General features: G+C 33.5%; 3 protein-coding genes and 1 non-coding gene across 4 annotated transcripts; 2 read left to right on the forward strand and 2 right to left on the reverse strand.

Annotated features, from left to right (window-relative positions):
• Positions 1 to 3279: 3279 nt before the first annotated feature.
• Positions 3280 to 11900, forward strand: LOC101244205 (uridine kinase-like protein 3). Its single transcript, XM_004243973.5, has 15 exons — positions 3280 to 3415; positions 5379 to 5542; positions 6391 to 6482; positions 7022 to 7091; positions 7555 to 7673; positions 8009 to 8105; positions 8369 to 8448; positions 8999 to 9193; positions 9330 to 9413; positions 9515 to 9575; positions 10322 to 10382; positions 10936 to 11029; positions 11135 to 11207; positions 11356 to 11438; positions 11556 to 11900. The coding sequence occupies exons 2-15, from the start codon at positions 5395 to 5397 to the stop codon at positions 11703 to 11705; spliced, it is 1407 nt and encodes a 468-aa protein (XP_004244021.1). The 5' UTR covers positions 3280 to 3415; positions 5379 to 5394; the 3' UTR covers positions 11706 to 11900.
• Positions 11901 to 12509: 609 nt separating this feature from the next.
• On the forward strand, positions 12510 to 15258 carry FBA6 (fructose-bisphosphate aldolase). The gene is made up of 4 exons (NM_001310027.1): positions 12510 to 12590; positions 13133 to 13513; positions 13747 to 14048; positions 14672 to 15258. The coding sequence occupies exons 1-4, from the start codon at positions 12563 to 12565 to the stop codon at positions 15032 to 15034; spliced, it is 1074 nt and encodes a 357-aa protein (NP_001296956.1). The 5' UTR covers positions 12510 to 12562; the 3' UTR covers positions 15035 to 15258.
• A 2142-nt stretch (positions 15259 to 17400) lies between these two features.
• On the reverse strand, positions 17401 to 17503 carry LOC112939986 (U6 spliceosomal RNA). The gene has a single exon (XR_003247598.1). It is a non-coding gene; the product is annotated as a U6 spliceosomal RNA (small nuclear RNA).
• Positions 17504 to 18142: 639 nt separating this feature from the next.
• On the reverse strand, positions 18143 to 19326 carry LOC101261047 (uncharacterized protein At1g08160-like). The gene has a single exon (XM_004244288.5). The coding sequence runs from the start codon at positions 19095 to 19097 to the stop codon at positions 18294 to 18296; it is 804 nt and encodes a 267-aa protein (XP_004244336.1). The 5' UTR covers positions 19098 to 19326; the 3' UTR covers positions 18143 to 18293.
• Between the last annotated feature and the right edge of the window lie 1478 nt (positions 19327 to 20804).

Below are 20804 nucleotides of genomic sequence, written 5' to 3' on the forward strand. Positions count from 1 at the left end.
TTTTCATAAACATAAAAATTTCATAAGTTCTAAAACTATTAAAATGATCCCGATTGTTTATTTAATATTAACAAATAAACAAAAAATCATAAATATAATAAAATTACAAAGTTATTTGTTCTCCACTCAAGTAATTGTCTCATCAATATATGAGTAAAAATAAAACACCTTTTACGAGCTCTTCAAGATTTATTACTCAATAATAATGTGAGTTAAAGTAACTATATGTTGGTGATAATAATAAATTTTATGTCGGTAATAATAATAATATTTTAAAAGTAATGAAGTAATCATAAATTTTATTTACATATGAAATAAATGGTTAGTAGATATAAATACGAGATTGTTTTAACAAAATGTAAACTTGTGGATCAATTTTTGTATTAAAATAACTCAATCATGATATGGTATTTCATATGATTCTATATAATGATTTTTAGAGAATATATCAATATGAAATCATAAGATAGAATTATCGTAAAATCGCATGTCCAATCGTTGATTTCATCTTACGATACCATATCTTGATATGATATCACATAGCCAAACGGCTACTTAAATTCATTAAATTAACAAGTCTTTTTTATTTTCTTGATATGTCAAAGTAATAAGTAAAATAATTAAAAATAAACTGATAAATAAAAGCAAATAGAAAAAAATAAAATAGATGAATTAAGTATGATTAAAGTAGTTAAGTAGATAAAATATTTCAAGTAATTAATGTGTCTATGTGCTTGAAATTAATTGGGTGCCATCATACGGCGCTTGATGAATTTCATGAAGAACATGCAGCGCCACGTCATTTTCTCTCGTTAATCGAGTAATATTATTTATTATTATAGCTACTTGACTACTTTCTGTCCTTTTTATTTTATATATATATATATATATAAAATATATATAATGCTTAGTAATTTTTTTTTACAGAAATAATACTTTATCTGTTTCTAATTATTTATCTATTTTTATATTGACATATTTATTAAAAGAATAATAATTAACATAATAAGCTTCATTTTACCTTATTACTTATGGAATAGATGAATTAAAAGCTTAAAATTTTTAAAAAGTTTTATAGTTTTTAAGTAGTTTATTGAGGGTATAACAATTTTTCAGTTAACAAAATAATTAAGAATAACTAAAAAAAAATAGATAAATAATTAAAGTACTTGCAAAAGTTGAGCAGGATCCTACTATTCTTATATATGGAATAAAATTAAAATAATAAATTAAATATTATTAATATCATAATGAAAACAATTAAAATGACAAGACTAATTCTCTTAGTAGCAAACAAACTTATTTCCATAAAGAAACTAAACACATATTTAACTACAATCACTTTTTTTCTTACTACATTTCATTGAATATTCATCAATGATAAGTATGTTTTATGGACTAGATAAATCTTCACTATATTTAATTTTTATGATTTGTGGTAAGATAGTGGATTTTTTTTTTTCAAATTTCTTAGATTTAGGGTGTGTTTGGTACGAAGGAAAATGTTTTCCTAGAAAATGTTTTCCTGGAAAACAAGTAGATTTTGGACTTATTTTCTCATGTTTGGTTGGTGAGTAGAAATTATTTTTCGAAAATGATTTTTAGTGTTTGATTTATGAATGAAAAATACTTTTGAGGAATATTTTTTATTTTTACTAGAATACAAAATAATTTATGAAATTGGAAATATTTTTTAAAAATAATTTTTTTTTGGGTGGTGGTGATAAGGGGTGGGGGTAGTAGTGGGGGGGGGGGGGGCAGAGGGAGGAGGTAGGAATGAAAAAAAAATTTGAAGTTGATAGTATTTTTAAAAAATAAAATTAATTTTTTGGGGTTGGTAGGGGTGGGTAGGGGGCTGGCCGGGGGGGGGGGGGGGAAGAGGTAGGAGCTTAAAAATAAAAATTTGGAGTTGAAAATATTTTTAAAAAGTAAAATTAATTTTTTGGGGAGGGGTGGTGTTGGGGGAGGGGGTAGAGGGAGAGGGTGGTCAGAGATCGGTGAAAAAATAAAATTTTGAAATTGAAAATATTTTTTTAAAAATTTATATTTTTCCAAAAAAAATGTAATTTAAAATTGGAGGAGCGCTTTGGAAAATGTTTTCCTTAATTTTTTAAGGGAAGTCATTTTCCTTAATTTTGAGGAAAATGAGTTGATTTGGAAAACATTTTCCAAAACTTTTACCCCAACCAAACATGAGAAAATTGGAAAACATTTTCCAGAAAATGTTTTCCTTCGTACCAAACACACTCTTAAGCTACATATATGAGATAAATTGTGTTAAAAATAAACTTGTAATGCGTGAATTCAATTTTATTAGGCTTTAATGCAAGATCAAGTACCAAATGATTTAAAAAACTTGTTTCAAAATTAAGGACTTTAGTGCATTTATAAGTTTTTGCAAGGGGTTTTAGGTAGATTCACCAAACTACAATAAGGTGAGACTTTGGTCCAAAGTCGATATCGCAGGAGTTGGGCTCCACATCCCACTCGCTGCCGACGTGTAACGTCCATCGATTATTCGACTCCATTTATATTATTTTGAATTAATAGATTGAAATATATTATTTAGTGAATTTTTTACGTGTTAGAGATCCTTCGATTGATTCAGATAATAAAGTGGTGATTAACGAGATTATTTTTACCTTTTATTAAGTAAGTGATACCAAATTTTCCTCTATATTGGATTATATCTTCAGCAGATTGAAAATGTATTATGTTCAGCTTAATCACGTTTCTTCAATTCTTCTTCACTCTATTTTTACCTGCCCTCTGACTCATCATGACCAACTTTTCGCACCTCTTCCATACTGAGATATTTGTGCTTCCCCTCCTCATATTTTCGCGTCATTTCAGCTTTGCTTTTTGATACCATAAAAATCACTCTTATCTCCTATATGATTGTTTCTAATTTTTATTTTATTTTATGATCACACATCGATCTAAACATCCTTATTTATGTCAAATTCGTCTTTAAAAGACAAGAGGTCATTGTATCAACACTCAATGGTGTACAATATGGTCGATCTAACGACCCCACAATAAAACTTAACTTTTAACTCCCGATAGAACTTAACTTTTAACTCTCAACAACACATTAATAAGAATAAATTAATAATTAAGGTACCAAAAAGTGTTGATTAAACTCTTAAAACATAAATTTAAAAACCTAGTGGGCGAACTTGTAATATCACCTAAATTCCAAGCCCATAGTCATAAATAGAGAAGAAATCACCTCTTTCCGCTCCTCTCTATAAATTCATGTCCCTAGCGAAGCCCACAATTTATTATATATATACATACACTACTTCTCATAAATACACACTACTGTTCATTGTATCTTTCTTTCTTCTTCTCCGACTAATTTCAAATCTCAAATAAATCTTCCCCAAATTTAGAAAGAACAAACAAGCTTCAGGTATCATCAATCTTCTTTTTATGTATACTTTTTATCTGTAAATCTGCATTCACGTTATCAATTTATGCTTTTCCAGTTGTTACGAGCTGTTTATGTTTATTGTTCAGTTCAATTTTGAATCTAGAAAGTTTGTTTTACGATCTATAATCCGTATTTGCTGATTAATTTGATTGTTTCTAGAGTTTTTTTGATTTCTAGTTTAATTTGATGATTGTGCTATTTCCTGTTCCTCATAGCTTGGTAACGTCGGGGATGTTTGGTTATGGTGGAGGATCGTGGATGTGTGAGCTGAGGCTGATTGTGAAGTGAGTTATAGTGTGATGTTTTATGAGTTTGAAGTAGGATGAAGCAATGTCATGTATGTCTATTTAGGTGAGAGATAGATTATACAAATTTACTAGGAGATGTACTAGAAGCAGTGGTTATGTAACTTGCTATCGTCTAGACTCATTAAGATCTATGAATTATATTTACTCAAACGATGTAGCAGATCATGTTCAATATCGTATATACGAGGAGGTTGCTGCGTGTTGATGTATATCCATTTAGGATTCAGATTATCACATATTATTTTGATGGGAACTTAAATGGAACGCGAATATGATGGGTTAGAGGTTGGAGTTGAAGGAAAGAAAGTGATGGTGCAGGGGTTGACGGTTTCCAGAATACAGTTGGGGTGTTTGAGCTAATGTTAGTGAGCTAAACTGTGGCTATAATTCTCTATCTAGAGATATGCATTATGCATTGTTGAATTCCCTTGCACTCAAGGGTGTAGCCTAGTGGTCTATGAAGTGGGTAGATAATCTTGAGGTCCTAGGTTCAAATTCTAGTGGAAACAAAAACTACTAGGTGATTTCTTCGCATTTGCCTAAGCTTTGGTGGGAAGAGTTACTGGGTACTTGTATGGGTGGGTAATCGGTGGAATAGTCGAGGTGTGCACAAGCTAGCTCATGAGGTTAGAATTGCCTAAAATCTTGTAAGGAATGCAACAAGTTCCACATTCCACTCGATGTGGGAATGCAACAAGTTCCAAATTAGAATATCAACTATGGCATTCCATAATCTTTTCAAATATCATTGTATAAATTCCTTGCCCCAATCCCGCAATGATGACCAAGTTGGTTGAGCGAGTGATCTCCCAAATGGAGGGTTTCAGGTTCGAACCCCCCTACATACTTTCTTGGTGAAACTCGTTGTGTGGGGCTTGCCAGTTTACCTCTCTTGTGTGATTGGCGAGCTAATTGGAGCAGGGCTGCAAGTTCCCTTGACAAAAACAACCTAGCTCCACCATTGCAAACTTGATCATTTTCCTATACACATTGTCTTACTTATGCACACTTAAGTATCAAGGAATCATGAAGAATGGACTTCAGTTTCTTGATATCCAACTGAGTTGGTCTCACAAGATACCACGGTAGGCCGATATGAGTGGATTCTTTTGCAGAATTAGCTTTCTTGGAGACATAATTAATTCCTTTTTGATGCTTGGGCCATAACTTTTGAAGGTGTTTGCCTAGGCACCAAGATAAGCCAACCCACTATAAAGCCTAGATGTTTAATGTGTCTGCTAAACTTTTATCTCTTTGATTCATAACTTCCCTCTTGTACACTAAAAATGCATAATTCAGACGTAAATGTGTCATAGAAGCATAATTGTCTTGCAGCTTGTACTGTAGGTATCAAAAAATATAATTTATAAAAAACTAGATGAATTTTTACAAAGAGCAAACAGTGTTATGATGAGAAAGACGTGATATTCTCACTCGAAATGCCTAGGCAACAGGCCAGGACACTGCCCAGGCTTGCTCACCATCTCAATCATGCTTTAAAATTGAAACAAAAAAAGAAGAGAAAAGTTTCTGGTATTAGTATATTACTAACCATCTTTCCAATTAGTGATACTGGTATCTATCTTTTATAGAAGCTTGTAGTCCATCACTGATTGTTGGTAACTTAAATGCAGAGCTTAAAACCAACAGATGGGTTCAAATGCAGTTGATGATTTGATAGAAGCGTCATCAGGAGTTCATTATTCTGGGTTCCATATGGAGCAGCCACGTACTCCAGAAATTGAGCAACCAACAACCTCTATAGATGATAGTTTTCATAAGCAACCCTTCATCATTGGTATGTATACACAGTGGTATCTCTCTTGTTGTCACCTGAGCATTGTTTTTTTCAAATAAGGGTCTTCAGCATTGTCAATTCACTTTTGCAATTGCAGAAATTGAAAAAAAAGGACTACTTATCCCAATATCAATTCAATTGTTGTTCTCCTCAGCAATTCTTGGAATGTTTCTTTGTGATGTTCATTTTTTATGATTCCCAGAGCAAAGGATATGTTTGCTTAAGAAACTGACAATAATTTATTCAAGCTTTTATCACGTGTACATCAATTGATAGTGTTCGCTTCAATATGAATGTTAAAATTTGAAAATATGGTAGAGCTATTCATGGATGCATATAACGTCGGGATGACAAGGGGCTACAATCTTGAGCAGCATTGAAATCTAGTCTGCCTTTTTGCCTGCTTGTAAGTGATTTAGTTGGCTATCTGGTTTGGCTTAGAACTTTGTGGGAATCTTTCTTTGACATTGGATTCGGCTGCCTTTCAGATGAAGTTAACACAAAATTGATTATGCTGGGTATGTGTAAAGAAAATTCTCAATATAGATTTTGCACTCAATCCTTCTATTTGCCTACTGTTAGAACATGTCAATGGAGTTGGTTCAATTGTTTTTGTGTGCACATTGTTGGTCAACCGAGCAGTTTATGATTTTCATTCTCAGGAAGTGTGTCAGGAATATGGGTGGTGATGAAAATTGATTATCTGGATTTTCAGTTGAATCATAAAACTTCAAGCAATTTTTCAACTTAATCTTTCCATCAGATTCAAGGCTATAAATGCTATTTGTATTTCTTTTGCTTGGTACATATTTTCTTAATCATGCTCATAAAATATGTTTCACCGGCAGGCGTTGCTGGAGGTGCTGCATCTGGCAAGACAACAGTTTGTGATTTAATTATTGAGCAGCTTCGTGATCAGCGAGTTGTACTAGTTAACCAGGTGGGTTTCTTCGGACTGGAAAGAAGTCGTTTCTTTATTTTGATGAACAAGTTTAAGCTTACAGCTAAATCATCCCTAGTATGAACAGATAGTATCATGATCTTCTCCATACAGCTTTTTTAGCTGCCTTCATTCTCTTATCTCTTCCTATTGAGTCTATAACTATTTATAATGTGTTTATAGCTCCTCTTTTCTTGTTTCTTCTTGATATGATGATTGGTTAGCTAGGTCTTCTATATCTCAATTTTCTCTAGGTGTTTTTTTCTGCATATTCCCCCTTCAATTTTTGATAATTTTAAAGTAATAAACCAAACTTATATTTCATCTATCTTTAAGATCAATAAGAACTTTTTGGTTGAATTACTGATTTTATCGGTCTTCATGTGAGATGTTTTCCCAACAGAAGTTGTGGGAAAAAATACGGCTTAAGAGGATTTAGAATGATATTTCTATTTAACAAGTCGTAAATGCTAGATTTCTATATTTTAGTTTGCACAAAGTCATTCTCTGATTTATCTAACCCAATTTTGAATTTGCAGGATTCTTTTTATCATACTTTGACTCCTGAAGAACTGACAAAAGTTCATGAGTACAACTTTGACCATCCTGGTTAGTCTAGTCCATTTTATTTGAGTTAAATTCAGTCTCAATTGTTTATGGTTTAATTTCCCAGATAGAAAATGACACTTGGTATTACTTTTAGGAAAAAGCATCTCTATAGTCTATATGTGTCATTTTTTTTCTTCTCAAAATCGTTCTTGCATTTGTCTATAAAAATATTTATGAATTGAAATTGGACTCTCTTGAACAGGATTAGTTCTGACCTCGAAGAAGTATGTTTATGTGTTCAAGACCTGTGGCTTGGAACTGTCCTCAATTTTATTGGAAATCCTTCTTAATTAATGATGATAATTTCTGGTGATTGAGTTTTGATTTATAGTGTTCATACATGTGTAAACTATTTGAAATTGTTTAATATTTATGTATCATTTGTTTGAATTATTAAGTATCAGATACATGTTATAAGATACTGTTTGCTGTAAGTTTCATGATTCTCTTTCTTATTGTTCAGATGCATTTGACACCGAAAAATTGTTGCGTGTGGTGGAGGAATTGAAGCAGGGGCAAGCAGTAGATATTCCAAAATATGATTTTAAGAGTTACAAAAATGACGTATTCCCTCTTCGAAGGGTAAATCTTCATAGCATGATTTTATTTTGTTTCATTTTATTGCATACGTCATCCAACTTTCTAAAGAATACATCAATTTCTGTTTATCTTAGTCAACATTTAAACTCCCTCATCTTTTTGCACTATTTCTTTCTTCCAATTTAATACCTTATCTAAAAATATTTAAAAGGAAGAAAGAGGGATTGGATTCCTATGACACAGAAAACACATACGTCTCTAGATAGACAGCTGGATATATAGGTAGAGACACACAATTGCCTGCATTTCGAGTTGTAGCTGTCTTTTTTCAGAATTCTCCATTAGTGCCAATTCACCTTCTTTATTTTACTTGGTAGGTCAATCCTTCAGATGTTATAATCTTGGAAGGCATACTCATCTTTCACGATCCACGTGTCCGAGATCTGATGAATATGAAGATATTTGTTGATACAGGTTCTTTCATCTCCTTTCTTTTGATGTTCCTTTATTATTGTTGTGGCATGAGTTGTTCCCTCTCATTGACATGTTACCATGATGTACTAGAGAAAAAATTAGCATAATGTCCTAGTAGTCATCTCATATAGTATTCTTTTACTTGGATGTTCTGCTTTAGTTCTTGACATACGAGCATGTTGTATCCCTCCATATCTACTGGACAGTGCTTTATGTTGGGTCTTCTACTTGTGTGGTTTCATCATCTTAAATTTTCAGTGCAGATGCTGATGTACGTCTTGCGAGGAGAATAAGACGTGACACAGCTGAAAAGGGAAGAGATATTAGTATGGTGCTTGATCAGGTTAGGAAAACTTTCAGGCTTATTTGAAAAAAGTGGGGATCTTTCACTCAAATTTGACAGATATTTGATAAAGCATTTCTTGAGTTTCTTACTCTTCCAACATATTACATTTTGTTTATAACGAAGACCAGTGACTTGATGACTACGAACCTAATGGAAATTTGGGCTTATAAGGCCAAATGTCATAAGTTAGGATTTCTAACTTCTGACTTTTGGCTTATCTTTGTTCTTTTAGCTTGAAAACAAGTGCTTAAAATCACTTATTTTCTTTTACCGAAAATGCTTAAAAACACCTAAATAAGCCAATCAAAATAGGCTCTAAGTTCCTTCCTCAGTTCATTTCTGTGAAACTTCCATTATGAGTTTCTAAAATTGCCTTTTTTCTAATAAGCTCAATAAAAACCATTTCTTCTTTAACTGATGATTCAACTTCCATCCATCTATTAAGTTTCTAATTGCATTTTTGAAGTTGATTGTCATCGGATTAGCATGATTTTTATGCCTAGGTGTTTGGTTTTCACTAATAATTTGAGTTAAATCTTTGATGCAGTACTCTAAGTTTGTGAAAGCTGCTTTTGATGACTTCATTCTTCCTACAAAGAAGTATGCTGATGTTATCATTCCCCGAGGTGGAGACAATCATGTTGCTATCGATTTGATTGTGCAACACATTCGGACAAAACTTGGTCAACATGATCTTTGTAAAATATATCCTAACTTATATGTCATTCAATCAACTTTCCAGGTACCATTTTTATCTACGAAATTTAAGATATTACTTGTCCCTTTTTACCTGTTTCTCTTTTTTTCTTGAAATTGATTCGCTTTGTTCAAGATCCATCTCCCATGTGCTCCTAAAGATTGGTATTTTTTTCATTCAGATACGTGGCATGCATACACTTATACGGGATGGTCATACAACTAAACATGACTTTGTATTTTATGCTGATAGATTAATTCGATTGGTTAGTACATTGCTTTACTGGTTATCCTATTTTTCTCAACCAGTCAATGAAAGTGAATCCTTTTTTAGCTTATCAACTAGATTTATCTTCATTTGAACCAGGTTGTTGAACATGGTTTAGGACATCTGCCATTTACGGAAAAGCAGGTGTTGACTCCAACTGGTAAGCTGCAACTGTAATTTATTGATATTCATGCCCTTCTATTTAGAAATCTTATTCAGAGCATCTTTCATTACTACATTTTATATAGTAAGGTTATTGAAATTAGGTCCAAAAAGCAGGCTTTATGGTGATCTTCTTAGGACAGATGAGAGTGTGGATACAATTATGATACTTGGCCATGGTTTCTGAAGTCATGACTGATATCAAGAAAAAATGGCTGAATTGTAACTGGAAAAAGCCTAGGCATTATAATGCATCAGTGCAGTACGAATAATGTTACTGTATTGGTCAAAGTATGGCACTGGTCACTGTAACATTGGGATGTTACAAGATAGCATTGCTTACAGTATTAAGTTTAAACAACCCATAGGGTTATTGTTGAAGACACTACTTTCCCCGCAAAGATATTTTCTTTTACAGTTGTTGGATTGTATATGTAAGGCATCATAAAACATTACTGATCCTATAGCGGTTAGAAAAAAACTAGCTACACGTTTTCCTCCTTTAATTTGTGTCAGCTCTTGAAAATTTGTTCGTTGCAGTACTTCATTTTGGTCAATTTCAATACTTGAATCATGATTTTAACATTTTATTCTAAAGTCATATTCTCGGGATTCTAGGAGTGGGTTTTATGCAACTTTTGTTTCTTCGTGGAGTTTAATCTTTTTCTATATACCCAGTTAAGTGGGAATAGCTTCAACGAGCAAAAATAAATTCTTAATGAGATGTATTTCTTATGAGTGCAGGATCTGTTTACAGTGGTGTTGATTTTTGTAAGAGGTTATGTGGTGTTTCAGTAATTAGAAGGTGAGTTTGTAATTGGCATTTCCCTTGCTTTTCCTGTATGGTAGTACTAATTGCTTTAGAGCAAAAGGACTTTCTGATATTTGTAATGGTGTTGTATGCGTGTATATATGTTGGTCCATGTAATTTGGTAACCTTCATTAGATTGAGTGATTGATTGTATGGTTGTCCATGTCCTTTATGCCTATGTTGTTCACTTGTTCTATTGGTATATTATGTCCCAAACTTGGCTCGTTTAGTAGATCGAATTCAATGGTCTGTGCATGTGTGAAGCTCAGATATATTTCACGTGGAGCATCATGTTAGTGATTAAAACTGAAGATAACAAATGACAGTCTCTTATCTCAGAAGCATATTCATTGCGGAGAAACTTCATTTTGCATTTTTTTAGGATAAATACTTGCTACATGGCAGGACAATCGCTTAATGGTCATCCAGTTTCTAGTAGAGAATCTAATTAACAAGTTTTTGTTTCTGTGTCTTCTCTGCCTTCACCAAAGTGATTGAATTGCTGTATTTTGTTTGTTTACCATAAAATTTTCTTAATTATACACAGTGGAGAGAGCATGGAGAATGCCTTGCGAGCATGTTGTAAAGGTATCAAGATTGGCAAGATCCTGATCCATCGAGAGGGTGACAACGGTCAGCAGGTCAGCAATCTGCAGGGTCCTCCCGAGTCGTTACCCTCCTGAGTCATTATATTGCCTTTTGCGCTCCCTGTGTTAAATTGATGCATTTTGTTAATAATGATGCAGCTGATCTATGAGAAACTACCACTAGATATTGCAGAAAGACATGTCCTGCTGTTGGATCCCATCCTCGGAACAGGTTAGTTTTTAAGAATGCTCCGGATATCAGATAACTGACCACGAGCTTCATCCACACCTACTGCTGGATGAACTACATCATCAAGATTTTACAATAATTTCTCATCAAAAGCTTACGTGAGCAAAACCTGTAACGTGTACATACACAGGGAATTCTGCTGTTCAAGCTATTTCGTTACTGCTGAAGAAGGGTGTCCCGGAGTCCAACATTTTATTCCTCAATCTCATTTCTGTAAGTTCACTGAATTATCCAGTACAGGCTTTGCATTTCTCTTAACTTTCTGCAATTACTACTTCTTGTGGTGTTCAACGGAGTTGTCGAATAATAACTGTTTTTCTTTAAAATTAGGCACCTCAAGGAGTCCATGTGGTGTGCAAGCGATTTCCAAGAATAAAGATTGTGACATCTGAGATAGAAATTGGCCTGAATGATGATTTTCGTGTTATTCCTGGGATGGGTGAGTTTGGTGATCGATATTTTGGAACAGACGATGACTAAACGAAGAGTTGTGGCCCCCTCCATACCCCGCAATCACATAATGAGAGATGTAACGTTCTATTCCAATTCAATTTTTTTAAAAAGATCTTTTAAAAGAAAAAAAGTAAGATGAGCATATGGTGAAAACACTTGTGTAACGGACATTTTGTAGCATTTTTGAGTATACAAGCCTTATAAACGTGATTTCTTTTTGCACTCCGCTCTATCGAGTCCTTTAAACTATGCATATATGTAATCAGAAAATAAGAATACCACTAAAATTTGTGGTGGAGTAGTAATATCCCTCCGTCCTAATTAGAGGTCTCGTATTTCAGGTTTTGAAATAGTATTGTTTTTGAAAAACTGACCGCTTTCACTAAAGGTGACATTTCCTTGCCTGAATCTGGAATGTGTATACGTGTTCCATAATATTCACTGCTCGAATCAGAGTTCCTGGTGTAACAAAAATATGAACTATGGAACAACTTGAGATGTATATTTGGTTGCAGTGTGAATTCAAAGTTTAGAGCCTTTCGAGAGCCATCCACAGATTTAGATGATTGTTTTTTGGGCTCTATATCATAAATGTGAGAAAGAAACAAAATATTGTGGATGAGGCATCAACTCCTCACAATATTTTTTGCCTCACACAAATAGAAAGGGGACGTTTGGCAGTGAAATATGTAGTTCACTCATTTTTTGTTAGAGAGGACGATAATCTTTGTTGGGCTAATCTATAGACACGTGTCAATAATTGGATTATCATAATAGGAATATCCATTCCAAGTCATTTACTATATAGATTGGGTTTCTAGCTTTTTGGGTTCTCGTCCTTTTTCAGTTGGCTGCTTCCTTAGCTTTATCCTTTTAGCACAACCATGTCTGCCTTTGTGGGAAAATATGCCGGTAAACTTCTCTTCAAAATTTAAACTTTATGAATTCATAATTAATATAATATTTACGATAAAATATTTATTCATATTAAGTGAATTTTTTTACTTATATATACATATATAGGTCGGTAATTTCTTTTTATTAAATTTATGTGAATTCATATATATATATATATATTTGTGGTTTTCGTAAATCCTATATAAAAAACGAGTTGGTCTTGGTAAATAAATACGTACATATTTTGCTAGCCAGCATGCAAGGGCAGTAACGGTCCTTTAAGGTACGTGAGAATGTATATTTTACATAGTACGTGGTACATATATTGTCATGCATGTATATAAAGCCAACCTATTATGTAAAGTATATATCTTGATTTCAATTTTTACACATGTAGCATAAATACTAGATGCAATAGCCTTGTTCTTTTTAGGGTAACTAACAAATTAAATTGCGTTTACTTGTAATTAGACAGATAATATATATACGTGGGGTCGATGGCAAGATGTACACGTACCTTAAAGTATAATTCAACTCTTATCATGCTATAAATGCAGAGGAACTTATCAAGAATGCCAAGTACATAGCAACGCCAGGGAAAGGTATTTTGGCAGCAGATGAAAGCACTGGCACTATTGGAAAACGTTTATCAAGCATTAATGTTGAAAACATTGAACCAAATCGTCAAGCACTTCGTGAACTCCTTTTCACTTCACCAAATGCTCTTCCTTACCTCTCTGGTGTTATTCTCTTTGAAGAAACACTTTACCAAAGCACTTCTGATGGAAAGCCGTTTGTTGAACTTCTTCAAGAGAACCATGTTGTTCCTGGGATTAAGGTTGACAAGGGTACCGTGGATTTGGCTGGGACCAATGGTGAGACCACAACTCAAGGTTTCGACTCGTTGGGTGCACGTTGTGCACAGTACTACAAAGCAGGTACGTGTGTGTTTGAACTCATTTTGATTTGATTTATGTGATTAATTACTTTGTTATGCTATATTTCAACACGCACTCTCACGTGCATCATGTGAAATGCATCTTTACAGAAATAAATATGTTATGTATCCAGAGGCTATTTAGATTAATTTATTCTTCTGATTTTTTTAAAATCATAAGCTGTTAGAGGGAGAACAAGGTTTAATTATTTAACTACATTGTGTCTTGAGAAGGTGCTCGTTTTGCCAAATGGAGAGCTGTGTTGAAAATTGGGGCTACTGAGCCTTCAGAATTGTCCATTCAGCAAAATGCTCAGGGGCTAGCTCGTTACGCGATAATTTGCCAAGAAAACGGACTTGTGCCAATTGTGGAGCCAGAAATTCTGACAGATGGAAATCATGATATCAAGAAATGTGCAGCAGCCACTGAAACTGTTCTTGCTGCTGTTTATAAGGCACTCAATGACCAGCATGTTCTTCTTGAAGGAACACTTTTGAAGCCTAACATGGTCACCCCTGGCTCTGATAGCCCCAAGGTTAGTAATTTATTAAGAATTAAAGTTATATACATGGAGATCGTACAAGATTTTTATACAGTTACTGTATTGTAGCCTATGTTACGTTGCATGGATTCTTCAAAATGTTGTTGCACCACGCACTACTTCTAGAGGATCTGATGCCACTGACAACATTTTTGAAGAGTATGAGCAACATAGGTTGTTATAGTTAAATTGGATGAAAATGTAACTCGTCTAATCGGTTCTAGTTGGAATGTGTATATTCATGTGTAGGTTATATAGTTCAAATTATCATATCTTAAAGTTAGGACCAATTTGAGGGGCCTATTTATGGAGCTAATTGTATTATCCATTAGGAAACTTATCAAAAAGTGAGAAAAAGGATACTATAATTTTATTTGAGATCTGTTTGTTGTCAACTAGGCATGATAAATAAAAGAAAATGATTTCGTAAGTTTGATTTGATAAAAAGAAGGGACAATCCAGTGCACAAAGCATCCCATGTTCACACATGGTCCTATGAAGGGCCGCACCTCAAGGGAGTGTAATGTCAGCAACATAGACATGATCCATTATTGATATTGACGCGATGATTTAGTCCAATCTGCACATTTGACACCCGTTCTCATTCGTTATCTTAGGTTGCAGCAGAAGTAATAGCAGAGTACACGGTCACAGCCCTGCGCCGGACCGTGCCACCAGCAGTGCCAGGGATAGTGTTCTTATCAGGAGGACAGAGTGAGGAAGAGGCAACAGTGAACTTAAATGCAATGAACAAATTGGAAGTGCTTAAGCCATGGACACTGTCATTTTCATTTGGAAGAGCTCTTCAGCAAAGTACCCTCAAGACTTGGGGTGGAAAAAAAGAAAATGTTGGCAAAGCTCAAGAGGCATTTTTGACAAGGTGCAAGGCTAATTCAGATGCAACACTTGGAAAGTATACAGGTGGAAGTGGAAGTGGTGCTGCTTCTGAGAGTCTGTTTGTTAAAGGTTACAAATATTAGAGGGGGAAAAAAGTTGGAGTTGATGATAACAGGTTATATACTATTGTCTTTGGTATTGATTTTAATAACATGTTTTATGTTAAAAATTTAGTCTTTTTAATTTCAAAAATCTTTCCATTAAGTAACTCTTGTAAATTACTGTTCAAAGTTTATATTCACTTAACCAAGAAAATAAAGAAAAAAAATCTATATATATAAAAAACAATAAACTTTGATGAGTGAAAGATTTAGAATTCTTATTATAGTTTGAATCCAGGAATATTATTGAAAATCATTCTTACAGAAACTGTAACCTTTTATTATTTAAAGGGTTTATCAGTTGAACCATGTTGAACCATATTTATATCATTCTGTTTATCCTTTTAGATAATTTGTGAAGGTTGATAAGTTTCTTGAATGAATTGGTGAAGCTGAAGAGTTGATATTCTAATTCTAGTCTTTTCAGTTACTTAACTATTTTTCGATTGACTGATTAATAAATGAATCATTCTGATTAAAGAACTCATGATGAAATATGGTGGTTACGCCGCCTGCCACTCAATACGCATCTTTCTACACTGCCTCTTCTTTTGTCCCCACGATTTTCACTGTGTTTTCCATTGTCGCAAAAATCGGAAATAGTAAATAGAACTCAAGACAATTTGAAAGAAATATCGCTTCATTACGGGATAACTCAAATAAAATTGTTATTCAAAGTTTATATTCACTTATAAAAAAAAGTTACATATATAATTATATATATCTCATTTTCACTTTCATGTTTTCATATGTTACATTACTTTTGTATTTGATTGCAAAATGCTTTACAACTTTTATAAATTGAGTGATGTCTGGCAAAAGAATGACACCTATATTTATACTACCATCTATGGACTAAAGTATAATTTAAAATGACTTTATAAGTCCCTAAAATATTTACACATTGATTTCCTTCTGTAGAAAACTTAAAATTATCTAGAATGTTTTAAAGCGTTTTTGAAATATCTAATATATTATTAACACATTGATTCCTTTCTAGAGAATTTTACATTATCTAAGATGTTCTAAAGCGTTCTTGAAATATCTGAGACATTCTAGAATTTTCCAAAAGTGTCTCCTCAACTCTAGAATCCTCCACTCCTATGTGCAGGGGTGGACCCACCCTACGCCTAGGGTGTCACTCTGACACTACTTCGTTGAAAATTCTTAATATTATATATATATAATCTGAAAAATAAAATTAAAAGTAGTAATAAAGTTAATATAAATGATACATTGTTTAATTAATATAAATGATACATTCTAAACAATGTGTTGCTTGGCTCGCTGGTTTGACATGCGACCGGAGGGCAGATATTGTCCTCGCTGCCCTCGATCCTCATTAGGCACATATTGGATGCAAAAATTTGACACAATGATTTTACGTGGAAACCTCCTTGCTTAAGGGAGTAAAACCACGACCTGTCTCAGGATTTTCAATCGTTTTCACTAATCTTCAAATGCAAAAGCGAAACACGATTACACCAAACGTAAGAAAGAGTTATCAATCTTACCGTTAAGCAATAGACCTCTATTGCTCAACAGGCCAGCCAAAGTAGAAAAACAATCTACCCACTAAGCTATCCCACCTGGACAACCTAGACTTTTAACGCAACACACCAATTCCTTTATAGATTTAGGAGTGGTTTACAATTTAAGAACAAGAGAATAAATTCCTAAACAACCAGACGAAAAGCTCCAGATGTTGCTGTTGTCCTAGGAATGATTCTGCCTTTTCTTTGTGTAGCCTTTGCAAGAGTTCTTGAAAAGTTTTTATCAAGTTGCAAAAACTGGAACACAAATGTTTAGGAAAGTGCCTTTTATATGGGCAAGTCACTTTCCTAAACTTCTTTGCCATTGGTTGGAAAGGTCACACTTTTCTGACGCCATCGGGAAGTGTGCACCTACTTTCTGTACGTCTCCAGCTGGCAGTTGACTGGCTCATCATCATGAGGGCCTGGTATCTCTACTAGGTCCCTGGGTTTGTTTCATCTGCAATACTTCAAAGAAGACACCCGCAATACTCAAGTAGAAAACCCGGTACCTTTATGAGGTCCGTAAGTTTGTCAAATCATCAAAACTACAAATAACACTTTTGACATAGTGATAAGATTTGCATACTCGTGGAAGTTCCATACTATGTCGATAGTATGAATCGCATATTTGCTTCTCGTTGTCCATAATACTCGTGGAAGTTCCATAGAAAATTTTGATCACATATATTTTCTTGGTTTCCATTTCTACTAGTGTGGCTGCTTTCTTGATAGTGCAGAGGTTCTGTTATGCAGACTGCATCACTTTGTCTATATATTTGCACTAATCTTCCCCATGTAAGTCCTGTTTGATGCGAGGTCCATGACCATTTCTCGATTTGTGCATGTCATCCTTGCACATGAGCCACACTAATCTTCTTTGTATCGTTCCAATTTTATCAGATATCTCCGAAGGGACAGGCAAGGTCCTAGAAAGGTATAAAAGAAGAAGTGATTTGTGTATCTACTTTGGTGCTTCTTATATGTTCTACTTTGCTATCTCAGCTACTTTTGAACCACCAGAGATGATTTAATATATTCCATTTGTTAGCTGGCTACCATTTTGTAGAAACATATGTAGCAATCTTAAAGCAATATACTGAAGAGGTATAAATAAAAGTGCCTCATACTATGTTGCTCGGACTCTTTAAAAACGTTGAGGGTACATGTCAGATCCTCCAAAGGTAATGCATTTTTTGAGTATCTGACACATGAAGATGTCATGGCTAGAGAAATTGAAAACTAGAATTCCAATTACCAACTCTACAATCCCCTTCAGAAAACAATTGGTGATTTCTTCCCATCTATTTAAGTCTTGTAAGGAGGTAGCACGTACTCGATAGAATAGTCAAGTGTGTACGATCTGACTCGAACACCACTATATTACCAACTTCACAAACCCCTTCTTGTGGGGGGGGGGGGGAGGGTGGGGGGAAGTTTCCTGTGGCAAAACTTAAAGTAAAGGAGATAATTGTTTAATTGATTAAAGCCTTTTGCCTTTCAATTATTGAACTATACTGTAGGAAACTCCTAACTAAGTTTTCTCTAATCTTGAACATAGAAAAAAAGAAGAGAATTTATATAGCCGATCTCAACTTGCTTGGCATTGAGAAACATAGTTTTTGTACTTAACATAATAGAAGGAATATGGAAAATCAAATCAAATTGCTGTACTAAAGTATGCAATATACACAAGTGATCATTTTTTTTCATCTCTTTGTTCTACAACTATGTGTAATAAGAGCACCAGTAGGTGGACCTGTCATCTCTAATTGACATCTCCCATGTAACCAATAAGAGTAATGAATTAGGCCAATATTCACTCTGACCTTAAAAGTTCCTCTGATGTTATAAACAACTCTGTTGCTAAGTACCTGTTTTTGTAGTTTGAAGGCTGAAATTGGTGGCAAATAAACCAAGCTAGATATCATGTGAACTTGTACTAATCGCGTTTCGCGTTGCCTCTGACTGAATGGTTGAACAACTTGTGTTGCTATTAAGCTATCTGAGAAAAAAAGTTCAATGACCAAATGCTCAAATCTCACATCAAGTTTCTTGTTTGGATTGGTGAAATTTGCTATAAATGTGAAGTCACCATTCATATACTTAGGTGAGTCTAAGTATATAACATTTAGACTAGCATTTGATGTATCAAAAACTGGATTTCTTGGTTTGATTGATAGAAAAATGACTAAAGTTCCAATACCAAATAATATTAGTAGTAGACAGAACATCATGCATAGTATTGCAGCACACCATACTGCAGGATTTGTACGTCTTCGTTGTCGTGGCACGACATATTGTACTATTGGTTTACTTTTGATTTCATGTGACATTTCTGGTGTCAAAGGTTGATTGAGGGCTTGTTTTGCCATGATGATTTGGCTCATAGGCGATGGACCGCCACGTTTATAAGTTGGTGCTGGTGTTGGTGTTGGTGACGGTGTTAGAGGAAACATCCTAGGTGTACTATATTCAGGAGAAAAGAAACTTATGCTCTCTGAGGAAGTCATATTTGGCTTAATGAATTATGAAAGAAAAGATGAACAATCTATTTATCATAAGATAGTGATATACTAATAATGGGAATTTGGAATTGGATTAAGGAAAGTAAAAGGGAAAGAAGCTTTTTTGTTTGTTTTTAATATTTAACAATAGTATATGATAAAGGTGTAATGTGAGTAGCAACTGAAGTTTGGACATAGATGTTTTGATTTGAATTGTTTGTGTTGCTTTTTTTTTTCCAATAGTTGAATCACTGTATTTATACAGAAAAACACTAAAGCTAGTGCCCCATCCAGGCCACCACAGGGCTCTATAACTTTTGTTATTTTTTATTCTCAATTATTATTTTTAGACTCATGCTATATTTTATAAACACATGTACTGAATAATTCTGCCTATCGAGATTTAGGTACACAAGATTATCTAATGTTTTTTCTTGCATTTGCTAGAACCTTTAAAGTTCCTTGATTTATGCTAATGTGCCCATTTTAGGTCATTGTTAAGATTTTATCCTATTTATATATAAAGTTGTAGGAATATAAGATTCAAATTTAATATTCTTCTTATATATTGTTTAAAAATGGAAATTACTATTTAACATTTGTAATAATTTACAACATCTCATAACGTGAATTAACTATTTTTTTAATAATATTAGTTTATTCAAAGGAGATCTTTTTAGACGGTAAAAATTAAAAAATTCAATACAAGATAGATAAAAATATTCATCTGTTAAACTTATTTTAAACTGTATTTATTTCATTAATTATTAAATCACACCCGTACCTAACATGGTTGCACCCACTTTTGGGGGGTCTTAGTTGCACTTTACACCTTTTCTTTTTTCCTTTGAAATTCTACTTATTTATATAAAACATTGACCTGTCAAATGGAGAACAGTTGGATTGTATTGGTAGACAAAAAATCAATGGTTTTTATTGCAACTCTGCAGCATAATAAGTTGCCTTTTTGATTTGATAATACTTGCACACTAAGAAAGTAGAAAGAAAGTCAGAAAACTATGTGGTTAAGAAAAAATCATTATTTTTTATAATGATTAAACAAAGAAAAAATTATTGTTAAGTGGCTGCTTTTATTGTTTCTAAAAAGCATAACAATAGGTTATGGGTTCGAGTCGAAGCCCACAAGATAATTTTCGTGAAAGCAACCATACTTCTTTTATGTTAAATTGTCTATATCATACCCTTAAGATGCGATCCTTCCCTCAACCTTACGTAAATATGAAATATTTTGTGCACCGCAAAATTATCACGTACTAATATTTTGTATGTTACAAGGGCTATATTTGTACAACTTCAAAAATTTGGACAACTTAAATAACAACCACAAAGGGACATTTTAGCAACAAAATCCCACATTACTACTGGGCCAGCCAAACTTGGGCCAACATGCAAAGCCCAAAACATCAACTTCTCTTAATCCAATATGATGTTGTATATATACAATAAACAAAGTTTAATATATACTTGACTTATACAATTGCATTATACATAAATAGAGAACAAAATATTAAAAAGAGAATTTAGAAAGAGTTAAAACATTGGAAGTGATTAGTGAACGTTGTGATATTTCAAGGTGTCAAAATTTATGGGATATGAGATTCTAATTTACCAAGTTAGAGATTTCTAATCTAAAATCTATATGTTATAAATATATTTAGAATGTTTGTGAAGTGATCTCATTTGAACTTTTAA

This window comes from Solanum lycopersicum, chromosome 7 (assembly GCF_036512215.1).
Source record: "Solanum lycopersicum chromosome 7, SLM_r2.1".
NCBI classification, from domain to species: domain Eukaryota; kingdom Viridiplantae; phylum Streptophyta; class Magnoliopsida; order Solanales; family Solanaceae; genus Solanum; species Solanum lycopersicum.